Genomic DNA, 24,775 nt, shown 5'->3' with positions numbered 1-24,775 from the left:
ACAGTGCCCTGAGCTGCTTCAGCTCCAGGCTGTGCACCATGGTGGCCCCTGAGGACTGTCTCACATGAGTTCTGTAGCCTTGTAGGCCGGGCCTCTCAGGATCCCTGGGTGGGGAGGCGGGCACTCAACTTTCCACACCTGCAGTGCTGGTGCCTGCTCTGGGCACTGAACTCTCTCTTCCGCATTTCTGGAGCCTTCCCCTTGGGATGTGGTGGATGGATTGTACGCCATTCTGAAACAGCTTCCGCTGGATGGCACTGCTGCTCCAGAAATGGAACTGTCCCGACTTCCCCTTCTCTCCCTCCGCCTTTTGTGGCTGAAAAAAATAATGGTGTCCTCCAGAAAGGAACCCAAGAGTTAAGGTGTCCAGTGTTGGAGTACCAGGGTAGTTGCTGTCCCATGGTGAATGCTCTCTCTGGGATTATAATTGTCAATGGAAAGACAGGAAGCAGAATCTGTGTTTCTATAGATATTTGTATGTGTTGTGATCTGAATTATCAGCATGAGCACTCCGCAATCCTCTGCACCCTTGTGGGAGCAGCCACACCTGCCTGGGTGCAGTGGTCTTCCCCAGCATCCTGCACATCTGGGGAAGGTGAATCAGCGCCTCTGATAGAATGAGCTCTCCAGCTTCTGACTACTTTTCCCTCAGCTCCTCTTTCTCTCTCCATTCATCACCAGCAACACAGGGAGAGGCAGGAGGCCCTTCTCTAGCCAAAACCTTGGACATTTTAAGGTCTAGGAAGCAGCCCTAGAGGTTATAAAGCATTGTGGGAGTTGTCATGCACGTTCTTGCATACTTAATGCTTTCTCTGTATTTGGGTCTATGCTTTGTCATACATTCATTGTTTCTGAAATCCATGTTGGTGGACACTGTTGAAATAGATTCCTTCCATTACTGGGATCATGTCTCTGTATTTTTCCTGCTAGCCCACGGATGGGCATTAGACAACAACTGGGGGCCTGAGTCAGCTGCTAGGAGGGAAGGTGTGTCTTGGTTGTAGCACTTAGGTCACCTCCTGAATGCCCATTGTGTGGGAATCTTTTTATCTGAAGTCCAGGGTACAGCCCAGAAGAGGAGCCAGGTGTTCAAGCCCTGCTGTCTTAGTGTCAAGGATCTTCAACCTTCCTGTGCCCCAGTGTCTTTGAGCTGGTGGAACTCACTTCCTGTCTTTGTGTCTGACCATTAGAAATCTGGTGTTTAGGCTGACCTCCCAGGAACTAGGAGAATGCCTAGGTTAGAGAGTTCCCAGCGGGAGGTAGTTGGTCTGGGCCCACCTGTATTTGCAGTGGTGCTATTTCCTGTGCTTTATTCCTTGTGCAGTGGTAAGGATATCAGCTGTGTTTGTAAGTGTACATTGTTAACGGTGAATGGCAAGGTTCTTGTCTTCCGGTAAGAAAGAATTCAGGCGTGAGACAGAGAGTAGTGGAAAGTAAAAAGCAGGATTTATTATGGAAGGGACATCCTTAAGAACGGAATGGCACCTCTCCAGACAGAACCCGAGAGTGCCCAGTCGCTCATTCTGGTGGGATGGGGAGAAGGAGGTTATATGGTTGAGTGGAGAACACACCTGACCAGGCCAGGCGGGCGGCTCAGTAGAGAGGCAGAGGGCTGATTGCACAGCCTGGTTGGGGGTGGGGGGGGCGGGGGGCAGGTTTAAGGAGATGGGTCTTTGTCTTCACAAGTCTCCTCCTGAAACAAGACTTTATGGATGTAAATACTGAAAAACTCCTATCTGAGTATCAGGAGGAAGCCTGGTTGGCGCCACCCTGAGTTAGAGGAAGGGTGAGCAAGTCCCCCCTGGAGAATCAGGATGGGAGCAGTGTATTTGAAATGCAGATATTGGGCTGCATCTGGGAGATTATCAGGCAGAAGGGCTGGGACCCCCACCTGGCAGGTTATTGGGTAGAAGGGGGCAGAGCAGGATGTAAATGCTTGGCTGCCCCTGAAATGTTATGGGGGTGACTTTGAGATGCATATGGTGGACATAGACAGTCTTCTCTTTAGGCCTTTGTCACACACACATGAGCTCATATCTGACTTCCTACCTAACAGGATGGCTTCATGGAGACAGTTTCTTTGGGTCGTATGCCTTAGGCCTAGACCTCCATCCATGGAAAGTCCTTTCAGCATGGAGAGCCAGTTGTCAGAGCTGGGACACCCGGTTGCACACTTCACCTAAGTGGACACACGTTGATTCTTGGTGTAATAGGAAATGGCAGAGGAGGAATAAGAGGATTGTGTAGTACTGGAGAGGCCTTGTTGGTATTTTCATGCATTTTTCCATGACGACTGTGTTGTTTACCTGTCAGCAAATTCGTATTCTTAGACAACCAACCTGGCCACGTGTGGGAGTAGAATCAATCCAGGTTCCAGGCAGGACCTAGGGCAGGTTCAGCAGACTGGGACCTTTGTACAAGGATTAGGGGAAGTTGACCCACGTTGTTTCAGCCTCTGTAAGAACTAGGACCAGGTTGTGTCTCCTTGGTGTGGAGGAGTGCAGGGTGTTTAGCACATGGAGGAGACTGTGTGCGGAACCCGTGGATTTGCATCATTTCCCAGATAGCTCCACGTGCCACTGTGGCTGTGTCCCGATTACACAACCTCCCTTTCATTCATTCATTCTTACTTGCCTCTAAAGACACTGACACCCACCTTAATCATGTGTATGTATGCATACTTATTCCTGTTCCTTCTCCATCCCCACTTCTTCCTGAGTGATGCACCGTGGATAGAGATTGCTCCTAAATCATGAGTTTTCACTAGTATGTGTTTCCTTCTGCAAACCTGGGAGTTCTCAAGCAGTGATCCTTGGTCAGGTGCAAGGAGAGTTGTTATGTTTGCTGGGATTCCTGGCTCCAGTCCTCACTGACCCGAGTGTGGGACCCTGATTGTCCAGAGCAGAGGAGAGCCCTGTGAGAGCAGAGAGGCACTGAGGCCTGTGGTCCTGGGGTGGCTGCAACCCTTCCCTCTCTTCCTTCCCAGTACCTCTGGCTGCAGACCCTTTAAGAGTGCCTGGGTGAGACTTCATGTCAAAATGACTTGTCAGTGACTGGGTCAGTATATCTGCCTGTCCTGGACCTCCTGGGAAAGCTGGTGTGGCAGGGCTGTGTGACAATGTCTGACCCACTGTTGTCAGTATAGGATTGGGTAAGAGTCCTGGGCCCTATGCCTTGATTCCAGAGGGCTGAAGCTATTTGTAGTGGGGACAGTGCAGCCTGCTTAGGTGTTGTGCCTATGGCTGCTGGTGTTGCCCTTAGGAGTGTCCATTGAGTGGCGGTCTTGAGGGCAGCCCTAGAGTTTCTTGTTGAGGTCAGGCTTCCTGGGCACTAGATGGGTTCAGCTCCTAGTGTGTTGCCTTAGTTCCTGGTGCTCCCCTCAGAACCAGGCAAGTAGCCCTGTGGATTGCAGCTTTGCTTTGCACCCACTGGACAGAGCCGTTTTTTTCCTTCACGAAGGGAGGAGGGAGGACCCGCGGATACAGGGCAGATGGCATTTATGGTGCAATACTGCCATCAAGAGGAATTCATTTGTGGATACTGCTAGGCTGGCGTCTGAGCGCCTGCTCAGAACTGGCGTGGCTTCCCAGGACTTGAGGGTACAGGCGGGTGCTGAGGCCATTTCCGCGGGGGGCTCAAAGCCCTTGGAGTCCCTGGGTAACTTGGTTGCCTGCAGCGAGTGGGCCCTTGAGGCTCTGGACACAGGCAGTGGCAGGGGCTGAGCTCCAGGACCTGTAGCCTCTGTGTCCTAGCCTGGAAGAGTCCGGAGCCTGGTGGCAGCCATGTCTGGGTGGGGCCTGTGGAAGCCTCAGCCATTTTGTCTGAGCAGGAGCTGTGGGCATTTTCATCGCTTTTCTTAGGAGTGAAGTAGGGTGCAACACTTTCTGTTCTGAATTGTCTAGTAACTACCAGTGTCCAGGAACTGCCTGGGTAGGAAAACAGGGGCTTATTGAGGGATCGGTGGTTACATGAGCACCAAAGGGACTGGAGCATTTTCCTACCTCTGTCCCCTCATAGGTAACCTGATCAGCAAGGTGGCCATCCCAGGAGGACCCCGGTCCCCGCAGGAGCACAGATGCAGTCCAGCGGGAACAGCGGTCATCAGTGTGACCGGTGTGCGGGCTCCTCCTCAGTGCCAGTCAGGTGTCTCCTGTGCTGAGGGAGCTGTGACATCAGGGAGCAGGAATCTGCTGTGCTCCTGAGACCTGCAGGGTGTGGAGGGCAGGGAGAGTCAAGCAACACAGTGCAGGGGGAGCAGAGCTGCTCAGGCTCCCTGCTGTGACCTGGTGGGGAGAGTCAGGACCTGCTGCCTCCTGTCCTGTGCAGAGACACAGTGCCCTGAGCTGCTTCAGCTCCAGGCTGTGCACCATGGTGGCCCCTGAGGACCGGCCCCCACTGCATCTTTAGCCTTGTAGGCCGGGCCTCTCAGGATCCCTGGGTGGGGGAGCCCTGCACTCAACTTTCCACACCAACCTTGCTGGACCTGCTCTGGGCACTGAACTCTCTCTCCCTCATTTCCGGAGCCTTCCTTGTGGGATGTGCTGGAGGACACAGAGGCCATTCTGAAACGGCTTCCGCTGGATGGCGCTGCTGCTCCAGAAATGGAACCACCCGGTCTTCCCCATCTTTCCCTCCGCCTTTTGTGGCTGAAAAAAATAATGGTGTCCTCCACAGAATGGAACCCAAGGATGTAGAATCACCTTTGTGTCTGAGGTCCCTGGCTCTGCAGATCTCACACTAGGGCCCTGGAAATCAAGATGTCAGCAGATGCAGCATAAACCCTGCAGGGTTGTTGCAGCACCCCCACCCCCACTAGACCATGATTCCTTCTGTGCTCTCAGGGCAGACACCTCACTGGTCTTTTTCATTGCTACCACCTCTCTGTTGTGTCTGTTAAGCCCAGGAACCTGGTGCATTCTCCTGGGGACACAGCCCTTCCTTGGTGAGCTGGTGCCTCCCAGGGGCAAGTGAGCAGAATGTATAGGGTGGGTCATGCTCTTTACCAGCTACTTCATGCTAAAGGCATGTCCAGGTCAGCTTCTCTTAGGAGTATACTAGGAAGTTTCTAGACCCATCCATCCAACCCTGTTTTGTCACAGTCTCAAAATCCTGTTGAAAACCTGTCTGTCCCATTCATTTCTCACTGTTGAGGTTCATCGTTTTGCCATGTGGACTTTTGTGCATTAAGACCTCAGGTTTTCAGGCCCTGTTTCCCAAACCCTGGGTCAGGGATGATTTGAAAGTCTTGGGGGCTGGTCCCCAGTACCTGCTTGTGACTGTGACAGTGCTGGTTCCCTCTGCTCCTCAGAGCTGGGGCCTTGGTGCCACATGTCCTGAGTCAGAGAATACAGACAGCTTCCCTGTCATATGGAATCCCCCTGTTTTCTAGTAAGAGCAACCGTGTTAATGCAGACCTATCAACAACTCTAAGCTGTGCAAGCTGCCTGACATTGGTTTTCCTTCAAGGCTCGAGTGGCAGGAAAAGTGCTGTGCTGTGCTTCTGGCTCCAAGCTGCTAATCATGATGGGCACGGTGGCCTGCCTCCACTACCTTCCTAGTAGACTCCCAGGTCTCCCTGGGAAATCCACACTCCCATGTTTTCACACCAACTCTTTAGGTGCTGGGTGACATGGCCTAGGACAGCGCCAGCGTTTCCTGAGAGCGCCACAGCCACTCTTCCTCATATTAGAAGGGACCTGGAACATTCCAGTGACAGTGTCCGAGTCAGACTGTGCCTGGATGAGGAGGTGTCCCAGCCTGTGTGGCCTTTGCATGGATTTTCCTGGGCTGAAGCCAAGGGTGGTGTAGAAGGTGGGGCTGGCTTAGGCGCAGGTCCCTACTGTGGCTTGGGTGTCATTACAGACATCCCCTGTGCACTGGTCTCCTGTGCAGCCCCCAAGCTGTGTCAAGGCAGGGGGAGGAAATGTTGGGGTTCAGGGCAGTTGGCATTTGTGGTGCAGTTCTGCCATCAGATGAAAGAAGTTGGCGCATCTCACCAACCCTTCCAGTTATGTGCATGCGTGGACTGGCTTGGCTGTAAAGGGAGGGTGCAGATGGGTCCCAAGGGTGCACCCTGTGAGAGCTCAGAACCTTTGGGTCCAGAGCCAGCGTGGCCACTGCGGCCTGTGGGTTGTGGAAGCCCTGAACACAGGTGAGCCATGTGCTGAGCTCCAGGTCGTATGACGGATTGGCCCAAAGTGGAGAACTCAGGATCCTCGTTGTGACCATGTTTGGGCGGGGCTTGCAGAAGTCTTTGCAAAGAAAAAAGTTGGTTCTGATCAGGATTCTATCTTATTTTCCTAATCCCCTTATGCCTTGAAGCATTGGGGTCACTGTTTTAGATGACCTCAGGACCCCAAGAGGACTCTTTCAACTTTGAACCTGCCTCCTCCTACAAGAACACAGGAGTCTTCCAGTTTCGGAATCTGCTTATGGCAGTTAGAACTGATCTGTTTCCATTCCATGGTGTCTGGCTCCGAGTCCTTACGTTCAGCCTCCCTGTGAGCTCCCGAGAGCTTCCTGTTTGAGCAGGAGCATAGGGCCGCCCCTGACTGCAGTTGTCCTTAGCAGAAGGAGCCTGGATGACAGGGGCCCCTAGGGGTGGCGATCCTAGCAGTGTGGGAGGAGCCAGCAGAGGCAGTGACCAGGGTGGATGCTGCCTATGAAGAGCAGACTTTCTTTGAGGGGTGCCAGAAAGTGACACACAACTGGGACAGAAAGGGACTTGAAACCCTGAACTGCTTTAGGTCTAGCTCCAGACAATCAGGAGTTCTCACCTGGTTTTTCAGCAGGGCCAAGTCCAGAGAAACTCAGCTCCTTGTCTCAAATATGGCGGCCAGTGAGGCCTGTCCTGCCTCATGTCCATGTCTGCCTGGGCCTCAGGTCCCACCCCTGGGTGACCTGATCCAGACCTACTGAGGTGGCACCTGTTGCTGGGCCCTGGCCAACCGCAAGAACCATACTTGCTTCCACCCCACTGTTCCCTAATCACATTCTACTAGGGTCTACACAGAAAGAGGTGAAGCCACAGTCAGACCACTTACATTTCATGGCTGTGTTGCCCCACTATTGCCACCTGCCCCCATCTTCTCCTTTCCTACCCTTTGTGGATGAACCCACCAATGTAAGGCCCCAAATGCACAAGGCCTTTCGGCAGTGTCAGCTGTCATGGGGTCCTGAGGGAAATGATTTCTCCCTCTCTCTGCTCCCCTTGTGGAATGTTACTGTGTAGAAAATAACAATGTGAGTAAGGATGTCTACAGGTCCCTTGACATACCATAACTTTTTACATTATAAGCCCGAGCCACTGCCACCTTTCTAGGTACATGTGAATTTATTTATAAAGGTCTGGTATAAGGTTGTTTTCAGAGGCAGAGTTGTTGCTTTCATGGGTGTATTGATTTCCCACCTCATGAAGGATGAATTCCTGGATGTCCCTCTCCTTATTTCCCTTCTTTGGTGTTTTTGCAGCCCATTCCAGAGAGAGGACAGTGGAGTCTTCCCAAGTAGGCGTCCCATCCCGCTCAGAGACACAGGAGCTGGCCTGGTGGGAAGCAGGGCATCGTTGGGGCAGCAGGAAGTGACAGGGCCCACATCAGAATGGAAGATGGGAGACGATGCCCTTGCTCACCTCCCTGGCTCACACTCCCTATGGAATGTCCCATGTTGTGTCTCCGTGACGTGTAAGAGTCCAGATTGGATATGCACGTGGAGGTGCCCCTGTCAGGACCTGTGGGTTTGCTATACTATCCAGGTAACTCCACGTGCAGCTCTGACTTTGCCCCCATTAAACAACCACCCCTTCTCTCATTCGTTCTTACTAGCCTGTAAAGATACTTCTCACACCCCCTTTATCATGTCTATACACGCATACTTATTCCCCTTCCTGTTCCATCCTGTCATTTGTCTGAATGATGCGCTGTGGATAGAGATTCCTAATTCCTGAGTCAGCACCAATATGTGTTTCCTTCTGCCAATATAAGGAGTTCTCCAGCATTGACCTTGGGTCATGTGCAAGGAGAGTCAGTGTGTTTGGTGTGGCCCCTGTCTGCCCTCCTGGTTGTTGCCCTTATGAGAATCCATTGAGTGTTGGCCCCAAGGGGCAGCCCAGGAGTTTCTTGTTGAGGCCAGGCTGCCAGGGCACCGGATAGGTTCAGCACTCAGTGCCTTGCCTTAGCTGCTCCTGCTCCCCTCAGACCCAGGCAGAGTAGCCCATGCAGATTGCAGCCATGCTGGGCATTCACTGGACAGCACCATTTTTTTCCTTCACGAAGGGAGGAGGGAGGACCCGCTGGTACAGGGCAGATGGCATTTGTGGAGCAGTACTGCCATCAAGAGGAATTCAGTTGCGGATACTGCCAGGCTGGTGGCTGAGCGCCTGCGCACAACTGGCTTCCCAGGGAAGTGAGGGTGCAGGTGCGTGCTGAGCTCTTGGAGGCCCCGGACAGCTCTATTCCTTGCAGTGAGTGGAAGCTGGAGTTTCCTAACACAGGCAGTGGCAGGGGGCTGAGCTCCGGAACTTGTGGCAGCTGTGTCCTAGCCTGACAGAGCTAGGAGTCCTGTGACCGCCATGTCTGGGCGGGGCTTGTGGAAGCCTCAGCCATTTTGTCTGAGCAGGAGCTTTTGTCATTTCGTCCCTCTTTTCTTAGTGAAGTAGGGTGCAGCACTTTCTGTTCTGAATTGTCTGAAAGCTCCCAGTGGTCCAGGACCTACCTGGGTAGGAACACAGGGGCTTGTTGAGGGAACGGTGGTTGCATGAGCACCAATAGGGACTGGAGCATTTTCCTACCTCTGTCCCCTCATAGGTAACCTGATCAACATGGCGGCCATCCCAGGAGGACCCCGGTCCCCGCAGGAGCACAGAAGCAGTCCAGCGGGGAACAGCAGTCATCAGTGTGACAGGTGTGCGGGCTCCTCCTCAGTGCCAGTCAGGTGTCTCCTGTGCTGAGGGAGCTGTGACATCAGGGAGCAGGAATCTGCTGTGCTCCTGAGACCTGCAGGGTGTGGAGGGCAGGGAGAGTCAAGCTCACACAGTGCAGGGGGAGCAGAGCTGCTCAGGCTCCCTGCTGTGACCTGGTGGGGAGAGTCAGGACCTGCTGCCTCCTGTCCTGTGCAGAGACACAGTGCCCTGAGCTGCTTCAGCTCCAGGCTGTGCACCATGGCGGCCCCTGAGGACCGACTCCCACGACCTCTGCAGCCTTGCAGTCCGGGCTTCTCAGGATCCCTGGGTGGGGGAGCCCTGCACTCAACTTTGCACACCAACCTTGCTGGTGCCTGCTCTGGGAACTGAACTCTCTCTCCCTCATTTCCGGAGCCTTCCTTGTGGGATGTGCTGGAGGACACAGAGGCCATTCTGAAACGGCTTCCGCTGGATGGCGCTGCTGCTCCAGAAATGGAACCACCATTCTTCCCCATCTCTCCCTCCGCCTTTTGTGGCTGAAAAAAACAATGGTGTCCTCCACATACAGGAACCCAAGAATGAAGGTGTCCAGTGTTGGAGTACCAGGGTAGTTGCTGTCCCATGGTGAATGCTCTCTCTGGGATTATAATTGTCAATGGAAAGACAAGAAGCAGAATCTGTGTTTCTATAGATATTTGTATGTGTTGTGATCTGAATTATCAGCATGAGCACTCTGCAATCCTCTGCACCCTTGTGGGAGCAGCCACACCTGCCTGGGTGCAGTGGTCTTCCCCAGCATCCTGCATGTCTGGGGAAGATGAATCAGTGCCTCTGATAGAATGAGCTCTCCAGCTTCTGACTACTTTTCCCTCAGCTCCTCTTTCTCTCTCCATCACCACCAACACAGGGAGAGGCAGGAGGCCCTTCTCTAGCCAAAACCTTGGACATTTTAAGGTCTAGGGAGCAGCCCTAGAGGTTATAAAGCATTGTGGGAGTTGTCATGCACGTTCTTGCATACTTAATGCTTTCTCTGTATTTGGGTCTATGCTTTGTCATACATTCATTGTTTCTGAAATCCATGTTGGTGGACACTGTTGAAATAGATTCCTTCCATTACTGGGATCATGTCTCTGTATTTTTCCTGCTAGCCCACGGATGGGCATTAGACAACAACTGGGGGCCTGAGTCAGCTGCTAGGAGGGAAGGTGTGTCTTGGTTGTAGCACTTAGGTCACCTCCTGAATGCCCATTGTGTGGGAATCTTTTTATCTGAAGTCCAGGGAACAGCCCTGGGGAGGACCCAGGCGTTCAAGCCCTGCTGTCTTAGTGTCAAGGATCTTCAATCTTCCTGTGCCCCAGTGTCTTTGAGCTGGTGGACTCACTTCCTGTCTTTGTGTCTGACCATTAGAAATCTGGTGTTTAGGCTGATCTCCCAGGAACTAGGAGAATGCCTAGGTTAGAGAGTTCCCAGCGGGGAGGTAGGTGGTCTGGGCCCACCTGTATTTGCAGTGGTGCTATTTCCTGTGCTTTCTTCCTTGTGCAGTGGTAACGATATCAGCTGTGTTTGCAAGTGTACATTCTTAGCATGGCTTCATGGAGACAGTTTTTTGGATCCTATGCCTTAGGCCTAGACCTCCATCCATGGAAAGTCCTTTCAGCATGGAGAGCCAGTTGTCAGAGCTGGGACACCCGGTTGCACACTTCACCTAAGTGGACACACGTTGATTGTTGGTGTAATAGGAAATGGCAGAGGAGGAATAAGAGGATTGTGTAGTACTGGAGAGGCCTTGTTGGTATTTTCATGCATTTTTCCATGACGACTGTGTTGTTTACCTGTCAGCAAATTCGTATTCTTAGACAACCAACCTGGCCACGTGTGGGAGTAGAATCAATCCAGGTTCCAGGCAGGACCTAGGGCAGGTTCAGCAGACTGGGACCTTTGTACAAGGATTAGGGGAAGTTGACCCACGTTGTTTCAGCCTCTGTAAGAACTAGGACCAGGTTGTGTCTCCTTGGTGTGGAGGAGTGCAGGGTGTTTAGCACATGGAGGAGACTGTGTGCGGAACCCGTGGATTTGCATCATTTCCCAGATAGCTCCACGTGCCACTGTGGCTGTGTCCCGATTACACAACCGCCCTTTCATTCATTCATTCTTACTTGCCTCTAAAGACACTGACACCCACCTTAATCATGTGTATGTATGCATACTTATTCCTGTTCCTTCTCCATCCCCACTTCTTCCTGAGTGATGCACCGTGGATAGAGATTGCTCCTAAATCATGAGTTTTCACTAGTATGTGTTTCCTTCTGCAAACCTGGGAGTTCTCAAGCAGTGATCCTTGGTCAGGTGCAAGGAGAGTTGTTATGTTTGCTGGGATTCCTGGCTCCAGTCCTCACTGACCCGAGTGTGGGACCCTGATTGTCCAGAGCAGAGGAGAGCCCTGTGAGAGCAGAGAGGCACTGAGGCCTGTGGTCCTGGGGTGGCTGCAACCCTTCCCTCTCTTCCTTCCCAGTACCTCTGGGTACTGACCCTTAAGAGTGCCTGGGTGAGACTTCATGTCAAAATGACTGGTCAGTGACTGGGTCAGTATATCTGCCTGTCCTGGACTTCCTGGGAAAGCTGGTGTGGCAGGGCTGTGTGACAATGTCTGACCCACTGTTGTCAGTATAGGATTGGGTAAGAGTCCTGGGGCCTATGCCTTGATTCCAGAGGGCTGAAGCTATTTGTGGTGGGGACAGTGCAGCCTGTCTAGGTGTTGTGCCTATGCCTGCTGGTGTTGCCCTTAGGAGTGTCCATTGAGTGTTGGCCCCAAGGAGCAGCCCAGGAGTTTCTTGTTGAGGCCAGGCTGCCAGGGCACCGGATAGGTTCAGCACTCAGTGCCTTGCCTTAGCTGCTCCTGCTCCCCTCAGACCCAGGCAGAGTAGCCCATGCAGATTGCAGCCATGCTGGGCATTCACTGGACAGCACCATTTTTTTCCTTCACGAAGGGAGGAGGGAAGACCTGCGGGTACAGGGCAGATGGCATTTGTGGTGCAATACTGCCATCAAGAGGAATTCAGTTGCGGATACTGCTAGGCTGGCGGCTGAGCGCCTGCGCAGAACTTGCTACCCAGGGAGGTGAGGGTGCAGGCGCGTGCTGAGGTCATTTCTGCGGGGGGCTCAAAGTCCTTGAAGTCCCTGGGTAACTTGGTTTGCTGCATCGAGTGGGCTCTGGAGGCTCTGGACACAGGCAGTGGCAGGGGCTGAGCTCTGGGACTTGTGCCCACTGTGTCCTAGCCTGGGAGAGTCCGGAGCCTGGTGGCGGCCATGTCTGGATGCGGCTTCTGGAAGCCTCCGCCATTTTGTCTGAGCAGGAGCTGTGGGCATTTTCGTCCCTCTTTTCTTAGGAGTGAAATAGGTTGCAACACTTTCTGTTCTGAATTGTCTGAAACTCGCAGTGGTCCAGGACTTACCTGGGTAGGAACACAGGAGCTTGTTGTGGGATCGGTGGTTGCATGAGCACCAATAGGGACTGGTGCATTTTCCTACCTCTGTCCCCTCATAGGTGACCTGATCAACATGGTGGCCATCAGGGGGATCCCAGTCCCCTCAGGAGCACAGATGCAGTCCAGTGGAGAACGGCGGTCATCAGCCTCCTGTGGAGAGACACAGTGCCCTGAGATGCTTCAGCTCCAGGCTGTGCATCATGGCAGCCCCTAAACACTGGCCCCAGGAGCTCTGCGGCCTTGCAGGCCGGGCCTCTCAGGATCCCTGGGTGGGGGAGCTGAGCACTCAACTTTCCACACCTGCAGTGCTGGTGCCTGTTCTGGGCACTGAACTCTCTTCCCCTGTATTGCCAGCCTTCCCTGTGGGATGTGGTGGATGGACTGTATGCCATTCTGAAACAGTTTCCGCTGGATGGCGCTGCTGCTCCAGAAATTGCACCATCCCATCTTCCCCATCTCTCCCTCCGCCTTTTGTGGCTGAAAAAAATAATGGTGTCCTCCACAGAATGGAACCCAAGGATGTAGAATCACATTTGAGTCTGAGGTCCCTAGCTCTGCAGAACTCACACTAGGGCCCTGGAAATCAAGATGTCAGCAGATGCAGCATAAACCCTGCAGGGTTGGGTGCAGCGCCCCCATCCCCACTAGACCATGATTCCTTCTGTGCTCTCAGGGCAGACACCTCACTGGTCTTTTTCATTGCTACCACCTCTCTGTTGTGTCTATTAAGCCCAGGAACCTGGTGCATTCTCCTGGGGACACAGCCCTTCCTTGGTGAGCTGGTGCCTCCCAGGGGCAAGTGAGCAGGAAGTCTAAGGTGGGTCCTGCTCTTTGCCAGCTACTTCATGCTAAAGGCCTTGTCCTTGTCAGCTTCTGTTAGGAGTCTGTTAGGGAGTCTCTAGACCCATCCACCCACTCCTCTGTCACACTCTCAAACAGTGCTGAAAACCTGTCTGTCCCCATTCATTTCTCACTGTTGAGGTTCATCGTTTTGCCATGTAGTCTTGTGTGGGTTCAGAGATTCAGGGCTGCCAGGCCTGTTTCTCAAACCCTGGGTTAGGGATGATTTACAAGTCTGTCGGCTGGTCCCCAGTCCCAGGGTCTGACTGTGATGGTGCTGGTTCTGTCCTGTCCTTAGAACTGGGGACTTGGTGCTGCATGTCCTGAGTAAGAGTATAGACACCTTCTCTGTCACATGTAACCCCACTGTTTTCCGGTAACAGTAACTGTGTTAATGCAAACCGCTCAAGAGCTCTCAAAGTTGTTCAGTTGCCTGACAGTGGGTGTCCTTCTAAGCCAAGCATTAAGCGGCAGGAAAGGTGCTGTGCAGTGCTTCTGAATGAGCTGGATATCATAACGGGCATAGTGGCCTGCGTCCCACTATGTTTCTAGTATGGCAAGGCCCCAGGTGTCTCATTTTTTCTCTTTTGTCCTTTGTAGCCCACCGCACAGAGAGGACCGTGGAGGCTTCCCAAACCGGCATCTCATCCTGTTCAAAGACACGGGAGCTGGCCTGGGTAAGAAGCAGGGCATGGTGGGGGCAGCAGAAGTGTAGTGCTCACATCAGATGGAATTACAGAGAGGACGATGCCCTGCCTCATTTCCTTGGGTCCAACGTCATCACTCCCTATAGAGTCCCAGGTTTTGTCTGTATGGTGTGGAGCGGTTCAGAGTGGATTCACACATGGAGGTGTCCTTGTCCAGGACCCATGGTTTTGTTTTGTTACAGCATCCAGTTATCTCCACATGCTGTCCTGGCTGTGCCCCCATTAAACAACCACCCCTGTACTCATTTCATTCTCACTTGCCTGTAAAGATACTTTCTTTTTAATCTTTCAAGAACTGTATTTACATCTTCAAATATAGTCTTATGTACTCATAAAAAGAACAGGGAGTTTAATAATATAAGTTTTTTTGGTGGAAGGGGATACAATTCAGTCGATAACAATAACTTCTGTTTTCCCTGGAACACGTTCCATCTGGATATCCTTTAGATTTATTACCATACCTTTAAAACCACTGATATACTTTCTACAAATCATGCATTTCTCAGATAATACAATTGGTTCTTGGAGAGGCAGAGTGAAAAATTCTTAGACATCACAGTATCATACAGAAACCCTAAGGCTCAAATCTACTAAACAAAATCTTATTCTTTAACATATAATTTCTTACCTCTAGGAGAATCATAATTATATAGTTTCCCCCTACTTGGGGGCAACAACAACAACAAAAAGGTTGATAAACACTGTTCTAGGTCTGTGTCATTTTTCTATTTCTTGTACCTGGGGCATCTTCCACTGCTTTCCCAGGCCATAGCAGAGAGCTGCATTGGAAACGGAGCAGCCAGGATTTGAACCAGCACCTATACGGGGTGCTGGCACTGCAGGTGGTAGCTGTACTCACTATGCCACAGTGCTGGCCCTCCATTTTTCTATTTCTTCCTAAGTCAGTTTTAGCAACTGCATTAGTTTGATAGGGATGTCATTTGTAACCAGCATGGGTGTCATAAATAGCAGAATATATTTTCTCAAGTTCTGAAGGTCACTCAGAAGGCCAAGATCAAGGTGTTAGCAGGTTTAGTTTCTTCTAAGTTGTTGCTTCTTGGCTTGCAGAAATCTCTCTGTTGTGACTGTTTTCTCATGGTTGTCCTGTTGCCGGTGAATGGCAGGGTTCTTGTCTTCATGCAAGAAAAAATTCAGGCGTGAGACAGAGTAGTGGAAAGTAGCAAAGTTTATTAGGGGAAGGACATCCGTAAGAACGGATGGGCACCTCTCCAGACAGAACCTGAGAGAGAGTGCCCAGTCGCTCAGGGTGAGGGAAGGAGCAAGGTTACATGGTTGAGTGGAGAGATTATACCTGGGCAGGCAGGCAGGCAGGCAGGCAGGCGGGCGACGCAGCATAGATGCAGAGCGCTGAGCATGCAGTCGGGTTGAGGCCGGGGCTTTATAAGGAGACGGGTCTTTGTCTTCACACATCTCCTCCTGAAACAAAGGGTTTTATGGCTGTAAATATTAAGAAGCTCCTATCTGAGTTTTCCCCTGAAGGTATCGGACAGGAGGAAGCCTAGCTGGCGCCGTGCTAACCCAGGATCCAGGATCCGGAGCAGGGTATTTGAAATACAGATACTGGGCTGCATCTGGGAGATTGTGGAAGATTTGTCAGACAGAAGGGGCGGGGACCCCCACCTGGCAGGTTATAGGGTAGGAGGGGACAGGGCAGGATGCGAACACTGGGCTGCACCTCAAACGTTATCGGGATGACTTTGAGATGCAGATTCATATGCTGGACATAGATGTCTTTTCTTTAGGCCTTTGTCACACACACATAAGCTCATATCTGACTTCCTACCTAACAGTCCTACTCTGCCCAAGTGCTGCTCCTGACTTCTCGTCTCTCCGTTTGTCCAAATCTCTTCCTCTCGTCAGTGTTAGAGATAATCTGGAGTCCTGAGGAAATCATTTCCACGAGGTAAAGGAGATAGAGGGACACTGCATTTTCAAAGAAGACCATATTCCTCCTAAGACAGCAATTCATCTCCTGTATGCGCATTGAAAAGAGAGTGAAGACACGTTGTTGGGCGTGGATCCTGCTTAAACTGCTGGACCTTATTGGCCTGACGCATATAGCAGTAGAGAATTTGTCTCGTACATCTTATCGCCGAATGCTCCAGCTCATGGGTCCTTCCCTTGTCATGATCAGTGCTCCTGTATGGAAGAGCCAAACCCCAAGCCCCCAAGCAGCACAGTACAGGCTGTCGTGGGTCTTGGCCGTCTGATCACCCCCACAGGTTTTAGTGGGAAAGAAACCTGTGGCCAGACTATGAGACAGCAGCAATGTTGACTTGACAATTTTGTAATAATGATTCAATTTATGCCACAGAGTTTCATTATCAGGTCTTGGAAGATTAATGCTTTGAAGAGGTTCATAAACTGAGCCAGACCTTAAGAAAGCGGGTGGAGAGATGACTGCTTCAGGTGAGCTGGCCATTTCAAATTGTTGGCTCCAATCATAAGCGTCGCAGGCTAAACTGAGCCCTTGGTCCAAGCCATTCGCTCCAAGACCTTAAAGCTCACTTTGACCATGAGCCCCATCGCACCCGTCATTGTGCTTGGGCTGGCTGCCTTCAAAGATACTTTCTCACGCCCACCTTATGAGGTCCATATATGCACATGTATACCCTTATTGTTTCATTGGGACAATAGTCTGAATGATGCACTGTGGATAGAGATTCCTCCTAATTTATTAGTCAGCAGCAGTGTGTGTTTCCTTCTGCCAATATAAGGAGTTCTCAGTGACCCTGGTTCAGGTGCACGGAGAGTCGGTGTGTTTGCTGTGGCCCTCATCTCCTATCCTGAGTGTGGGACCCTTATTGCCTGCAGACCAGGGGAGAGCCCTGTGAGAGTAGAGAGGTACTAAGGCCTGTGGTTCTGGGATGGCTGTAACCATTCCCTCTCTTCCTTCCCAATACCTCTGGCTACAGACCCTTTAAGACTTCCTGTTAAGACCTCATGTGAATATGACTTGTTAATGACTGATTCAGATTATCTGGCTACCCTGGACTTCCTGGGCAAGTTTGTGCGGCAGGGTTCAGTGACAGTGTCCGGCCCGCCAGTTTTCAGAATGGGAATGGGTCAGAGCCCATTGGATCCCCGAGGGCTTAAAGCACCTGCAGTAGGACAGTGTGGCCAGGCTAGGTGCACGTGCCCTACACCCACGGGGGGTGTCCTAAACAGCATCTAGTGAACATTGGTCCCTAGGGCAGCCCAGCACTGGGTGCTGAGGCCAGGCTGCATGGACTCTGTCCGTTTAGCACCCAGTGCATTGCCCTAGCTCCTCCTGTGCCCCTCTGAACCGGGCAGCCATGCTGTGCACTCCTTCGACTGCACTGGGTGTTTTTTCCAGCACGCAGGGAGGAGGGAGCACTGGCAGGAACAGGGCAAATGGCATTTGCGGTGCAATACTGCCATCAAGAGGAATTCGTTGTGGATCCCGCCAGTGGTGGCTGTGAGCGTGCGCCTGACTGGCTTGGCATGGAAGGGAGAGTGTGCCGTTCCCGGGGCCATGTCCCCCTTGCAGGCTCTGACCAGCTCATTTCTCAAAATCTGAGGGCTCTGGAAGCCTGGACACAGGTAGTGGCAGTGTCTGAGCTCCGGGACTTGTAGCCTCTGTGTCCTAGCCTGGAAGAGTCAGGAGACTGGTGGCAGCCATGTCTGGGTGGGGCTTGTGGAAGCCTCAGCCATTTTGTCCTGAGCAGGAGCTGTGGGCATTTTCATCCCTCTTTTTTTTTTTTTTTTTTTTTTTTTTTTTTGACAGGCAGAGTGGGCAGTGAAAGAGAGAGACAGAGAGAAAGGTCTTCCTTTCGCCGTTGGTTCACCCGCCAATGGCTGTAGCAGCCAGCGCGCTGCGACCAGCACACAGCACTGATCCGAAGACAGGAGCCACATGCTTCTCCTGGTCTCCCATGGGGTGCAGGGACCAAGCACTTGGGCCATCCTCCACTGCACTCCCAGGCCATAGCAGAGAGCTGGCCTGGAAGAGGGGCAACCGGGACAGAATCCGGCGCCCCGACCAGGACTAGAACCCGGTATGCCGAAGCCGCTAGGCGGAGGATTAGCCTGTTGAGCCATGGCACCTGCCCATCCCTCCTCTTGTCTTAGGATGGAGTAGGGCGCAACACTTTGTATTCTGAATTGTCTGTAAACTCTCAGTGGCCAGGAATTGCCTGGTGGAGGAACACAGGGGCTTGTTGAGGGAAAGGGGGTTGCAGGTTACTGGAGCATTTTCCTTCCTCAGTTCTCTCATGGGGGATCTGTTCAGCTGGGGTGCCGCATCCCAGGAGGACCCCGGTCCCCGCAGGAGCACAGATGCAGTCCAGCGGGAACCGCGGTCATCAGTGTGACAGGTGTGCGGGCTCCTCCTCAGTGCCAGTCAGGTGTCTCCTGTGCTGAGGGAGCTGTGACATCAGGGAGCAGGAATCTGCTGTGCTCCTGAGACCTGCAGGGTGTGGAGGGCAGGGAGAGTCAAGCTCACACAGTGCAGGGGGAGCAGAGCTGCTCAGGCTCCCTGCTGTGACCTGGTGGGGAGAGTCAGGACCTGCTGCCTCCTGTCCTGTGCAGAGACACAGTGCCCTGAGCTGCTTCAGCTCCAGGCTGTGCACCATGGCGGCCCCTGAGGATTGGCCCCCACCGCTTCTGCAGCCTTGCAGTCCGTGCCTCTCAGGATCCCTGGGTCGGGGGAGCTGGGCACTCAACTTTCCACACCTGCAGTGCTGGTGCCTGTTCTGGGCACTGAACTCTCTCCCCCTCACTTGCCAGTCTTCCCCCTGGGATGTGGTGGAAGGACTTCACGCCATTTTGAAACGGCTTCCGCTGGATGGCGCTGCCGCTCCAGAAATTGCACCATCCCATATTCCCTGTTCTCCCTCCGCCTTTTGTGGCTGAAAAAAATAATGGTGTCCTCCACAGAATGGAACCCAAGGATGTAGAAACACCTTCGTGTCTGAGGTCCCTGGCTCTGCAGATCTCACACTAGGGCCCTGGAAATCAAGATGTCAGCAGATGCAGCATAAACCCTGCAGGGTTGTTGCAGCACCCCCACCCCCACTAGACCATGATTCCTTCTGTGCTCCCAGGGCAGACACCTCACTGGTCTTTTTCATTGCTACCACCTCTCTGTTGTGTCTGTTAAGCCCAGGAACCTGGGAACTCCTGGGCTTAACACTACCTTCCTTGTAGACTCCCAGGTCTCCCTGGGAAATCCACACTCCCATGTTTTCACACCAACTCTTTAGGTGCTGGGTGACATGGCCTAGGACAGTGCCAGCGTTTCCTGAGAGCCCCACAGCCACTCTTCCTCATATTAGAAGGGACCTGGAACATTCCAGTGACAGTGTGCGAGTCAGACTGTGCCTGGATGAGGAGGTGTCCCAGCCTGTGTGGCCTTTGCATGGATTTTCCTGGGCTGAAGCCAAGGGTGGTGTAGACGGTGGGGCTGGCTTAGGTGCAGGTCCCTACTGTGGCTCCGGGACTTGTAGCCTCTCTGTCCTAGTCTGTAAGACTCCGGAGACTGGTGGCGGCCATGTCTGGGCGGGGCTTGTGGAAGCCTCGGCCATTTTGTCTGTGCATGAGCTGGGGGCATTTTTGTCCCTCCTCTTGTCGTAAGGGTGAGGTAGGTTGCAATACTTTCTATGCTGAATTGTCTGGGAGACTCCCAGCAGTTCAGGAACTGCCTGGTGGAGGACACAGGGGCTTGTTGAGGGAAAGAGGGTTGCATAAGCACCAATAGGGACTGCAGCTATTTCCCTCCTTGTCGCTTCAGAAGTAATCTGTTCAGCCTACCAACCACATCCCAGGAGGACCCCGGTCCCCGCAGGAGCACAGATGCAGTCCAGCGGGAACCGCGGTCATCAGTGTGACAGGTGTGCGGGCTCCTCCTCAGTGCCAGTCAGGTGTCTCCTGTGCTGAGGGAGCTGTGACATCAGGGAGCAGGAATCTGCTGTGCTCCTGAGACCTGCAGGGTGTGGAGGGCAGGGAGAGTCAAGCTCACACAGTGCAGGGGGAGCAGAGCTGCTCAGGCTCCCTGCTGTGACCTGGTGGGGAGAGTCAGGACCTGCTGCCTCCTGTCCTGTGCAGAGACACAGTGCCCTGAGCTGCTTCAGCTCCAGGCTGTGCACCATGGCGGCCCCTGAGGACTGACTCACATGACTTCTGTAGCCTTGCAGTCCGGGCCTCTCAGGATCCCTGGGTGGGGAGGCGGGCACTCAACTTTCCACACCTGCAGTGCTGGTGCCTGCTCTGGGCACTGAACTCTCTCTCCCTCATTTCCGGAGCCTTCCACGTTGGATGTGGTGGATGGACTGCACGCCATTCTGAAACAGCTTCCGCTGGATGGCGCTGCGGCTCCAGAAATGGAACCACCCGGTCTTCCCCATCTCTCCCTCCGCCATTTGTGGCTGAAAAAAATAATGGCATATTCCAAACACAGGAACCCAAGAATGAATGTTTCCAATTTTGGGGTACCTGGGCAGTTGCTGTCCCATTTAAATGCTGTCTCTCTTGGACAGTAATTTTCAGTGGGAAGACTAGATATAACTTGTGCATCTGTAGATACTTCATTCCCATGTGTGTTTCTATCCAAATGTCACCATGACCGCTCCCCAGTGTCCTGATCACACTGTGGGAGCAGCCACACCTGCCTGGGTGCAGTGGTCTTCCCCAGCATCCTGCATGTCTGGGGAAGGTGAATCAGCGCCTCTAATGGAATGAGCTCTCCAGCTTCTGACTACTTTTCCCTCAGCTCCTCTCTCTCTCTTCATCACCAGCAACACAGGGAGAGGCAGGAGGCCCTTCTCTAGCCAAAACCTTGGACATTTTAAGGTCTAGGGAGCAGCCCTAGAGGTTATAAAGCATTGTGGGAGTTGTCATGCACGTTCTTGCATACTTAATGCTTTCTCTGTATTTGGGTCTATGCTTTGTCATACATTCATTGTTTCTGAAATCCATGTTGGTGGACACTGTTGAAATAGATTCCTTCCATTACTGGGATCATGTCTCTGTATTTTTCCTGCTAGCCCATGGATGGGCATTAGACAACAACGGGGGGCCTGAGTCAGCTGCTAGGAGGGAAGGTGTGTCTTGGTTGTATCACTTAGGTCACCTCCTGAATGCCCATTGTGTAGGAAACTTTTTATCTGAAGTCCAGGGAACAGCCCAGAAGAGGAGCCAGGTGTTCAATCCCTGCTGTCTTAGTGTCAAGGATCCTCAATCTTAGTGTCCCCAAATGTCTTTGAGCTGGTGGAACTCACTTCCTGTCCTTGTTTCTGAAAGTTGGAGATCTAGTGTTCAGGCTGACCTCCCTGGAACTAGGAGAACGCATAGGTTAGAGAGTTCTCAGTGGGAGGTAGTTGGTCTGGGCCCACCTGTATTTGCAGTGGTGCTATTTCCTATGCTTTCTTCCTTGTGCAGTGGTAACGGTTTCAGCTGTGTTGGCAAGTGTACATTCTTAGCATGGCTTCATGGAGACAGTTTCTTTGGGTCGTGTGCCTTAGGCCTAGACCTCCATCCATGGAAAGTCCTTTCAGCATGGAGAGCCAGTTGTCAGAGCTGGGACACCCGGTTGCACACTTCACCTAAGTGGACACACGTTGATTCTTGGTGTAATAGGAAATGGCAGAGGAGGAATAAGAGGATTGTGTAGTACTGGAGAGGCCTTGTTGGTATTTTCATGCATTTTTCCATGACGACTGTGTTGTTTACCTGTCAGCAAATTCGTATTCTTAGACAACCAACCTGGCCACGTGTGGGAGTAGAATCAATCCAGGTTCCAGGCAGGACCTAGGGCAGGTTCAGCAGACTGGGACCTTTGTACAAGGATTAGGGGAAGTTGACCCACGTTGTTTCAGCCTCTGTAAGATCTAGGACCAGGTTCTGTCTCCTTGGTGTGGAGGAGTGCAGGGTGTTTAGCACATGGAGGAGACTGTGTGCGGAACCTGTGGATTTGCATCATTTCCCAGATAGCTCCATGTGCAACTGCAGCTGTGTCCCGATTACACAAGCACCCTTTCATTCATTCATTCTTACTTGCCTCTAAAGACACTGACACCCACCTTAATCATGTGTATGTATGCATACTTATTCCTGTTCCTTCTCCATCCCCACTTCTTCCTGAGTGATGCACCGTGGATAGAGATTGCTCCTAAATCATGAGTTTTCACTAGTATGTGTTTCCTTCTGCAAACCTGGGAGTTCTCAAGCAGCGATCCTTGGTCAGGTGCAAGGAGAGTTGTTATGTTTGCTGGGATTCCTGGCTCCAGTCCTCACTGACCCGAGTGTGGGACCCTGATTGTCCAGAGCAGAGGAGAGCCCTGTGAGAGCAGAGAGGCACTGAGGCCTGTGGTCCTGGGGTGGCTGCAACCCTTCCCTCTCTTCCTTCCCAGTACCTCTGGCTGCAGACCCTTTAAGAGTGCCTGGGTGAGACTTCATGTCAAAATGACTTGTCAGTGACTGGGTCAGTATATCTGCCTGTCCTGGACCTCCTGGGAAAGCTGGCGTGGCAGGGCTGTGTGACAATGTCTGACCCACTGTTGTCAGTATAGGATTGGGTAAGAGTCCTGGGGCCCTATGCCTTGATTCCAGAGGGCTGAAGCTATTTGTGGTGGGGACAGTGCAGCCTGTCTAGGTGTTGTGCCTATGCCTGCTGGTGTTGCCCTTAGGAGTGTCCGTTGAGTGGCGGTCTTGAGGGCAGCCCTAGAGTTTCTTGTTGAGGTCAGGCTGCCTGGGCACCAGATGGGGTTAGCACTCAGTGCGTTGCCTTAGTTCCTGGTGCTCCCCTCAGAACCAGGCAAGTAGCCCTTGTGGATTGCAGCTTTGCTTTGCACCCACTGGACAGCGCCATTTTTTTCCTTCACGAAGGGAGGAGGGAGGACCCGCGGGTACAGGGCAGATGGCATTTATGGTGCAATACTGCCATCAAGAGGAATTCAGTTGCGGATACTGCTAGGCTGGCGGCTGAGCGCCTGCTCAGAACTGGCGTGGCTTCCCAGGACGTGAGGGTACAAGCGGGTGCTGAGGCCATTTCCACAGGGGGCTCAAAGCCCTTGGAGCCCCTGGGTAATTTGGTTGCCTGCAGCGAGTGGGCCCTTGAGGCTCTGGACACAGGCAGTGGCAGGGGCTGAGCTCCAGGACCTGTAGCCTCTGTGTCCTAGCCTGGAAGAGTCCGGAGCCTGGTGGCGGCCATGTCTGGGTGGGGCCTGTGGAAGCCTCAGCCATTTTGTCTGAGCAGGAGCTGTGGGCATTTTCATCGCTTTTCTTAGGAGTGAAGTAGGGTGCAACACTTTCTGTTCTGAATTGTCTAGTAACTACCAGTGTCCAGGAACTGACTGGGTAGGAAAACAGGGGCTTGTTGAGGGATCGGTGGTTACATGAGCACCAAAGAGACTGGAGCATTTTCCTACCTCTGTCCCCTCATAGGTGACCTGATCATCATGGCGGCCATCCCAGGAGGACCCCGGTCCCCGCAGGAGCACAGATGCAGTCCAGCGGGGAACAGCGGTCATCAGTGTGACAGGTGTGCGGGCTCCTCCTCAGTGCCAGTCAGGTGTCTCCTGTGCTGAGGGAGCTGTGACATCAGCGAGCAGGAATCTGCTGTGCTCCTGAGACCTGCAGGGTGTGGAGGGCAGGGAGAGTCAAGCTCACACAGTGCAGGGGGAGCAGAGCTGCTCAGGCTCCCTGCTGTGACCTGGTGGGGAGAGTCAGGACCTGCTGCCTCCTGTCCTGTGCAGAGACACAGTGCCCTGAGCTGCTTCAGCTCCAGGCTGTGCACCATGGCGGCCCCTGAGGACTGACTCACATGACTTCTGTAGCCTTGCAGACCGGGCCTCTCAGGATCGCTAGGTGGGGGAGCCCTGGACTCAACTTTCCACACCTGCAATGCTGGTGCCTGCTCTGGGCACTGAACTCTCTCTCCCTCATTTCCGGAGCCTTCCACATGGTATGTGCTGGAGGACACAGTTCATTCTGAAACGGCTTCCGCTGGATGGCGCTGCTGCTCCAGAAATTGCACCATCTCATCTTCCCTGTTATCCCTCCGCATTTTGTGGCTGAAAAAAATATTGGTGTCCTCCACAGAATGGAACCCAAGGATTTAGAATCACCTTTGTGTCTGAGGTCCCTGGCTCTCCAGATGTCACACTAGAGCCCTGGAGATCAAGATGTCAGCAGATGCAGCATAAACCCTGCAGGGTTGGATGTAACACCCCCAAGAGCTTCCTGTTTGAGCAGGAGCATAGGGCCGCCCCTGACTGCAGTTGACCTTAGCAGAAGGAGCCTGGATGACAGGGGCCCCTAGGGGTGGGGATCCTAGCAGTGTGGGAGGAGCCAGCAGAGGCAGTGACCAGGGTGGATGCTGCCTATGAAGAGCAGACTTTCTTTGAGGGGTGCCAGAAAGTGACACACAACTGGGACAGAAAGGGACTTGAAACCCTGAACTGCTTTAGGTTTAGCTCCAGACAATCAAGAGTTCTCACCTGGTTTTTCAGCAGGGCCAAGTCCAGAGAAACTCAGCTCCTTGTCTCAAATATGGCGGCCAGTGAGGCCTGTCCTGCCTCATGTCCATGTCTGCCTGGGCCTCAGGTCCCACCCCTGGGTGACCTGATCCAGACCTACTGAGGTGGCACCTGTTGCTGGGCCCTGGCCAACCGCAAGAACCATACTTGCTTCCACCCCACTGTTCCCTAATCACATTCTACTAGGGTCTACACAGAAAGAGGTGAAGCCACAGTCAGACCACTTACATTTCATGGCTGTGTTGCCCCACTATTGCCACCTGCCCCCATCTTCTCCTTTCCTACCCTTTGTGGATGAACCCACCAATGTAAGGCCCCAAATGCACA

General features: G+C 52.8%; 1 protein-coding gene across 15 annotated transcripts in view; it reads left to right on the top strand.

The window, feature by feature from the left end:
- LOC133753512 (uncharacterized) overlaps positions 1–24,775 on the top strand; it is a 212,508-nt gene that overhangs the window by 133,380 nt on the left and 54,353 nt on the right. For 9 of the 15 annotated variants that reach the window (XR_009865069.1, XR_009865068.1, XM_062184187.1 and 6 more), the window contains exons 15-16: positions 8,805–8,901; positions 13,825–13,901. Coding sequence is in view for 13 of the 15 variants with exons in the window: in XM_062184187.1 (XP_062040171.1) it covers positions 8,805–8,901; positions 13,825–13,901 (174 nt within the window). In the remaining 2 variants the exon portion in view is untranslated. Of the gene's footprint in view, positions 1–8,804; positions 8,902–13,824; positions 13,902–23,354; positions 23,452–24,775 lie in introns of all 15 variants that reach the window. The other 6 variants (XM_062184185.1, XM_062184192.1, XM_062184193.1 and 3 more) reach the window with 2 other exon arrangements.

Source organism: Lepus europaeus, chromosome X (genome assembly GCF_033115175.1).
Source record: "Lepus europaeus isolate LE1 chromosome X, mLepTim1.pri, whole genome shotgun sequence".
Classification (NCBI taxonomy): domain Eukaryota; kingdom Metazoa; phylum Chordata; class Mammalia; order Lagomorpha; family Leporidae; genus Lepus; species Lepus europaeus.
The sequence above is the reverse complement of the archived record's forward strand: the minus strand, read 5'-3'. Positions and strand labels throughout refer to the sequence as shown.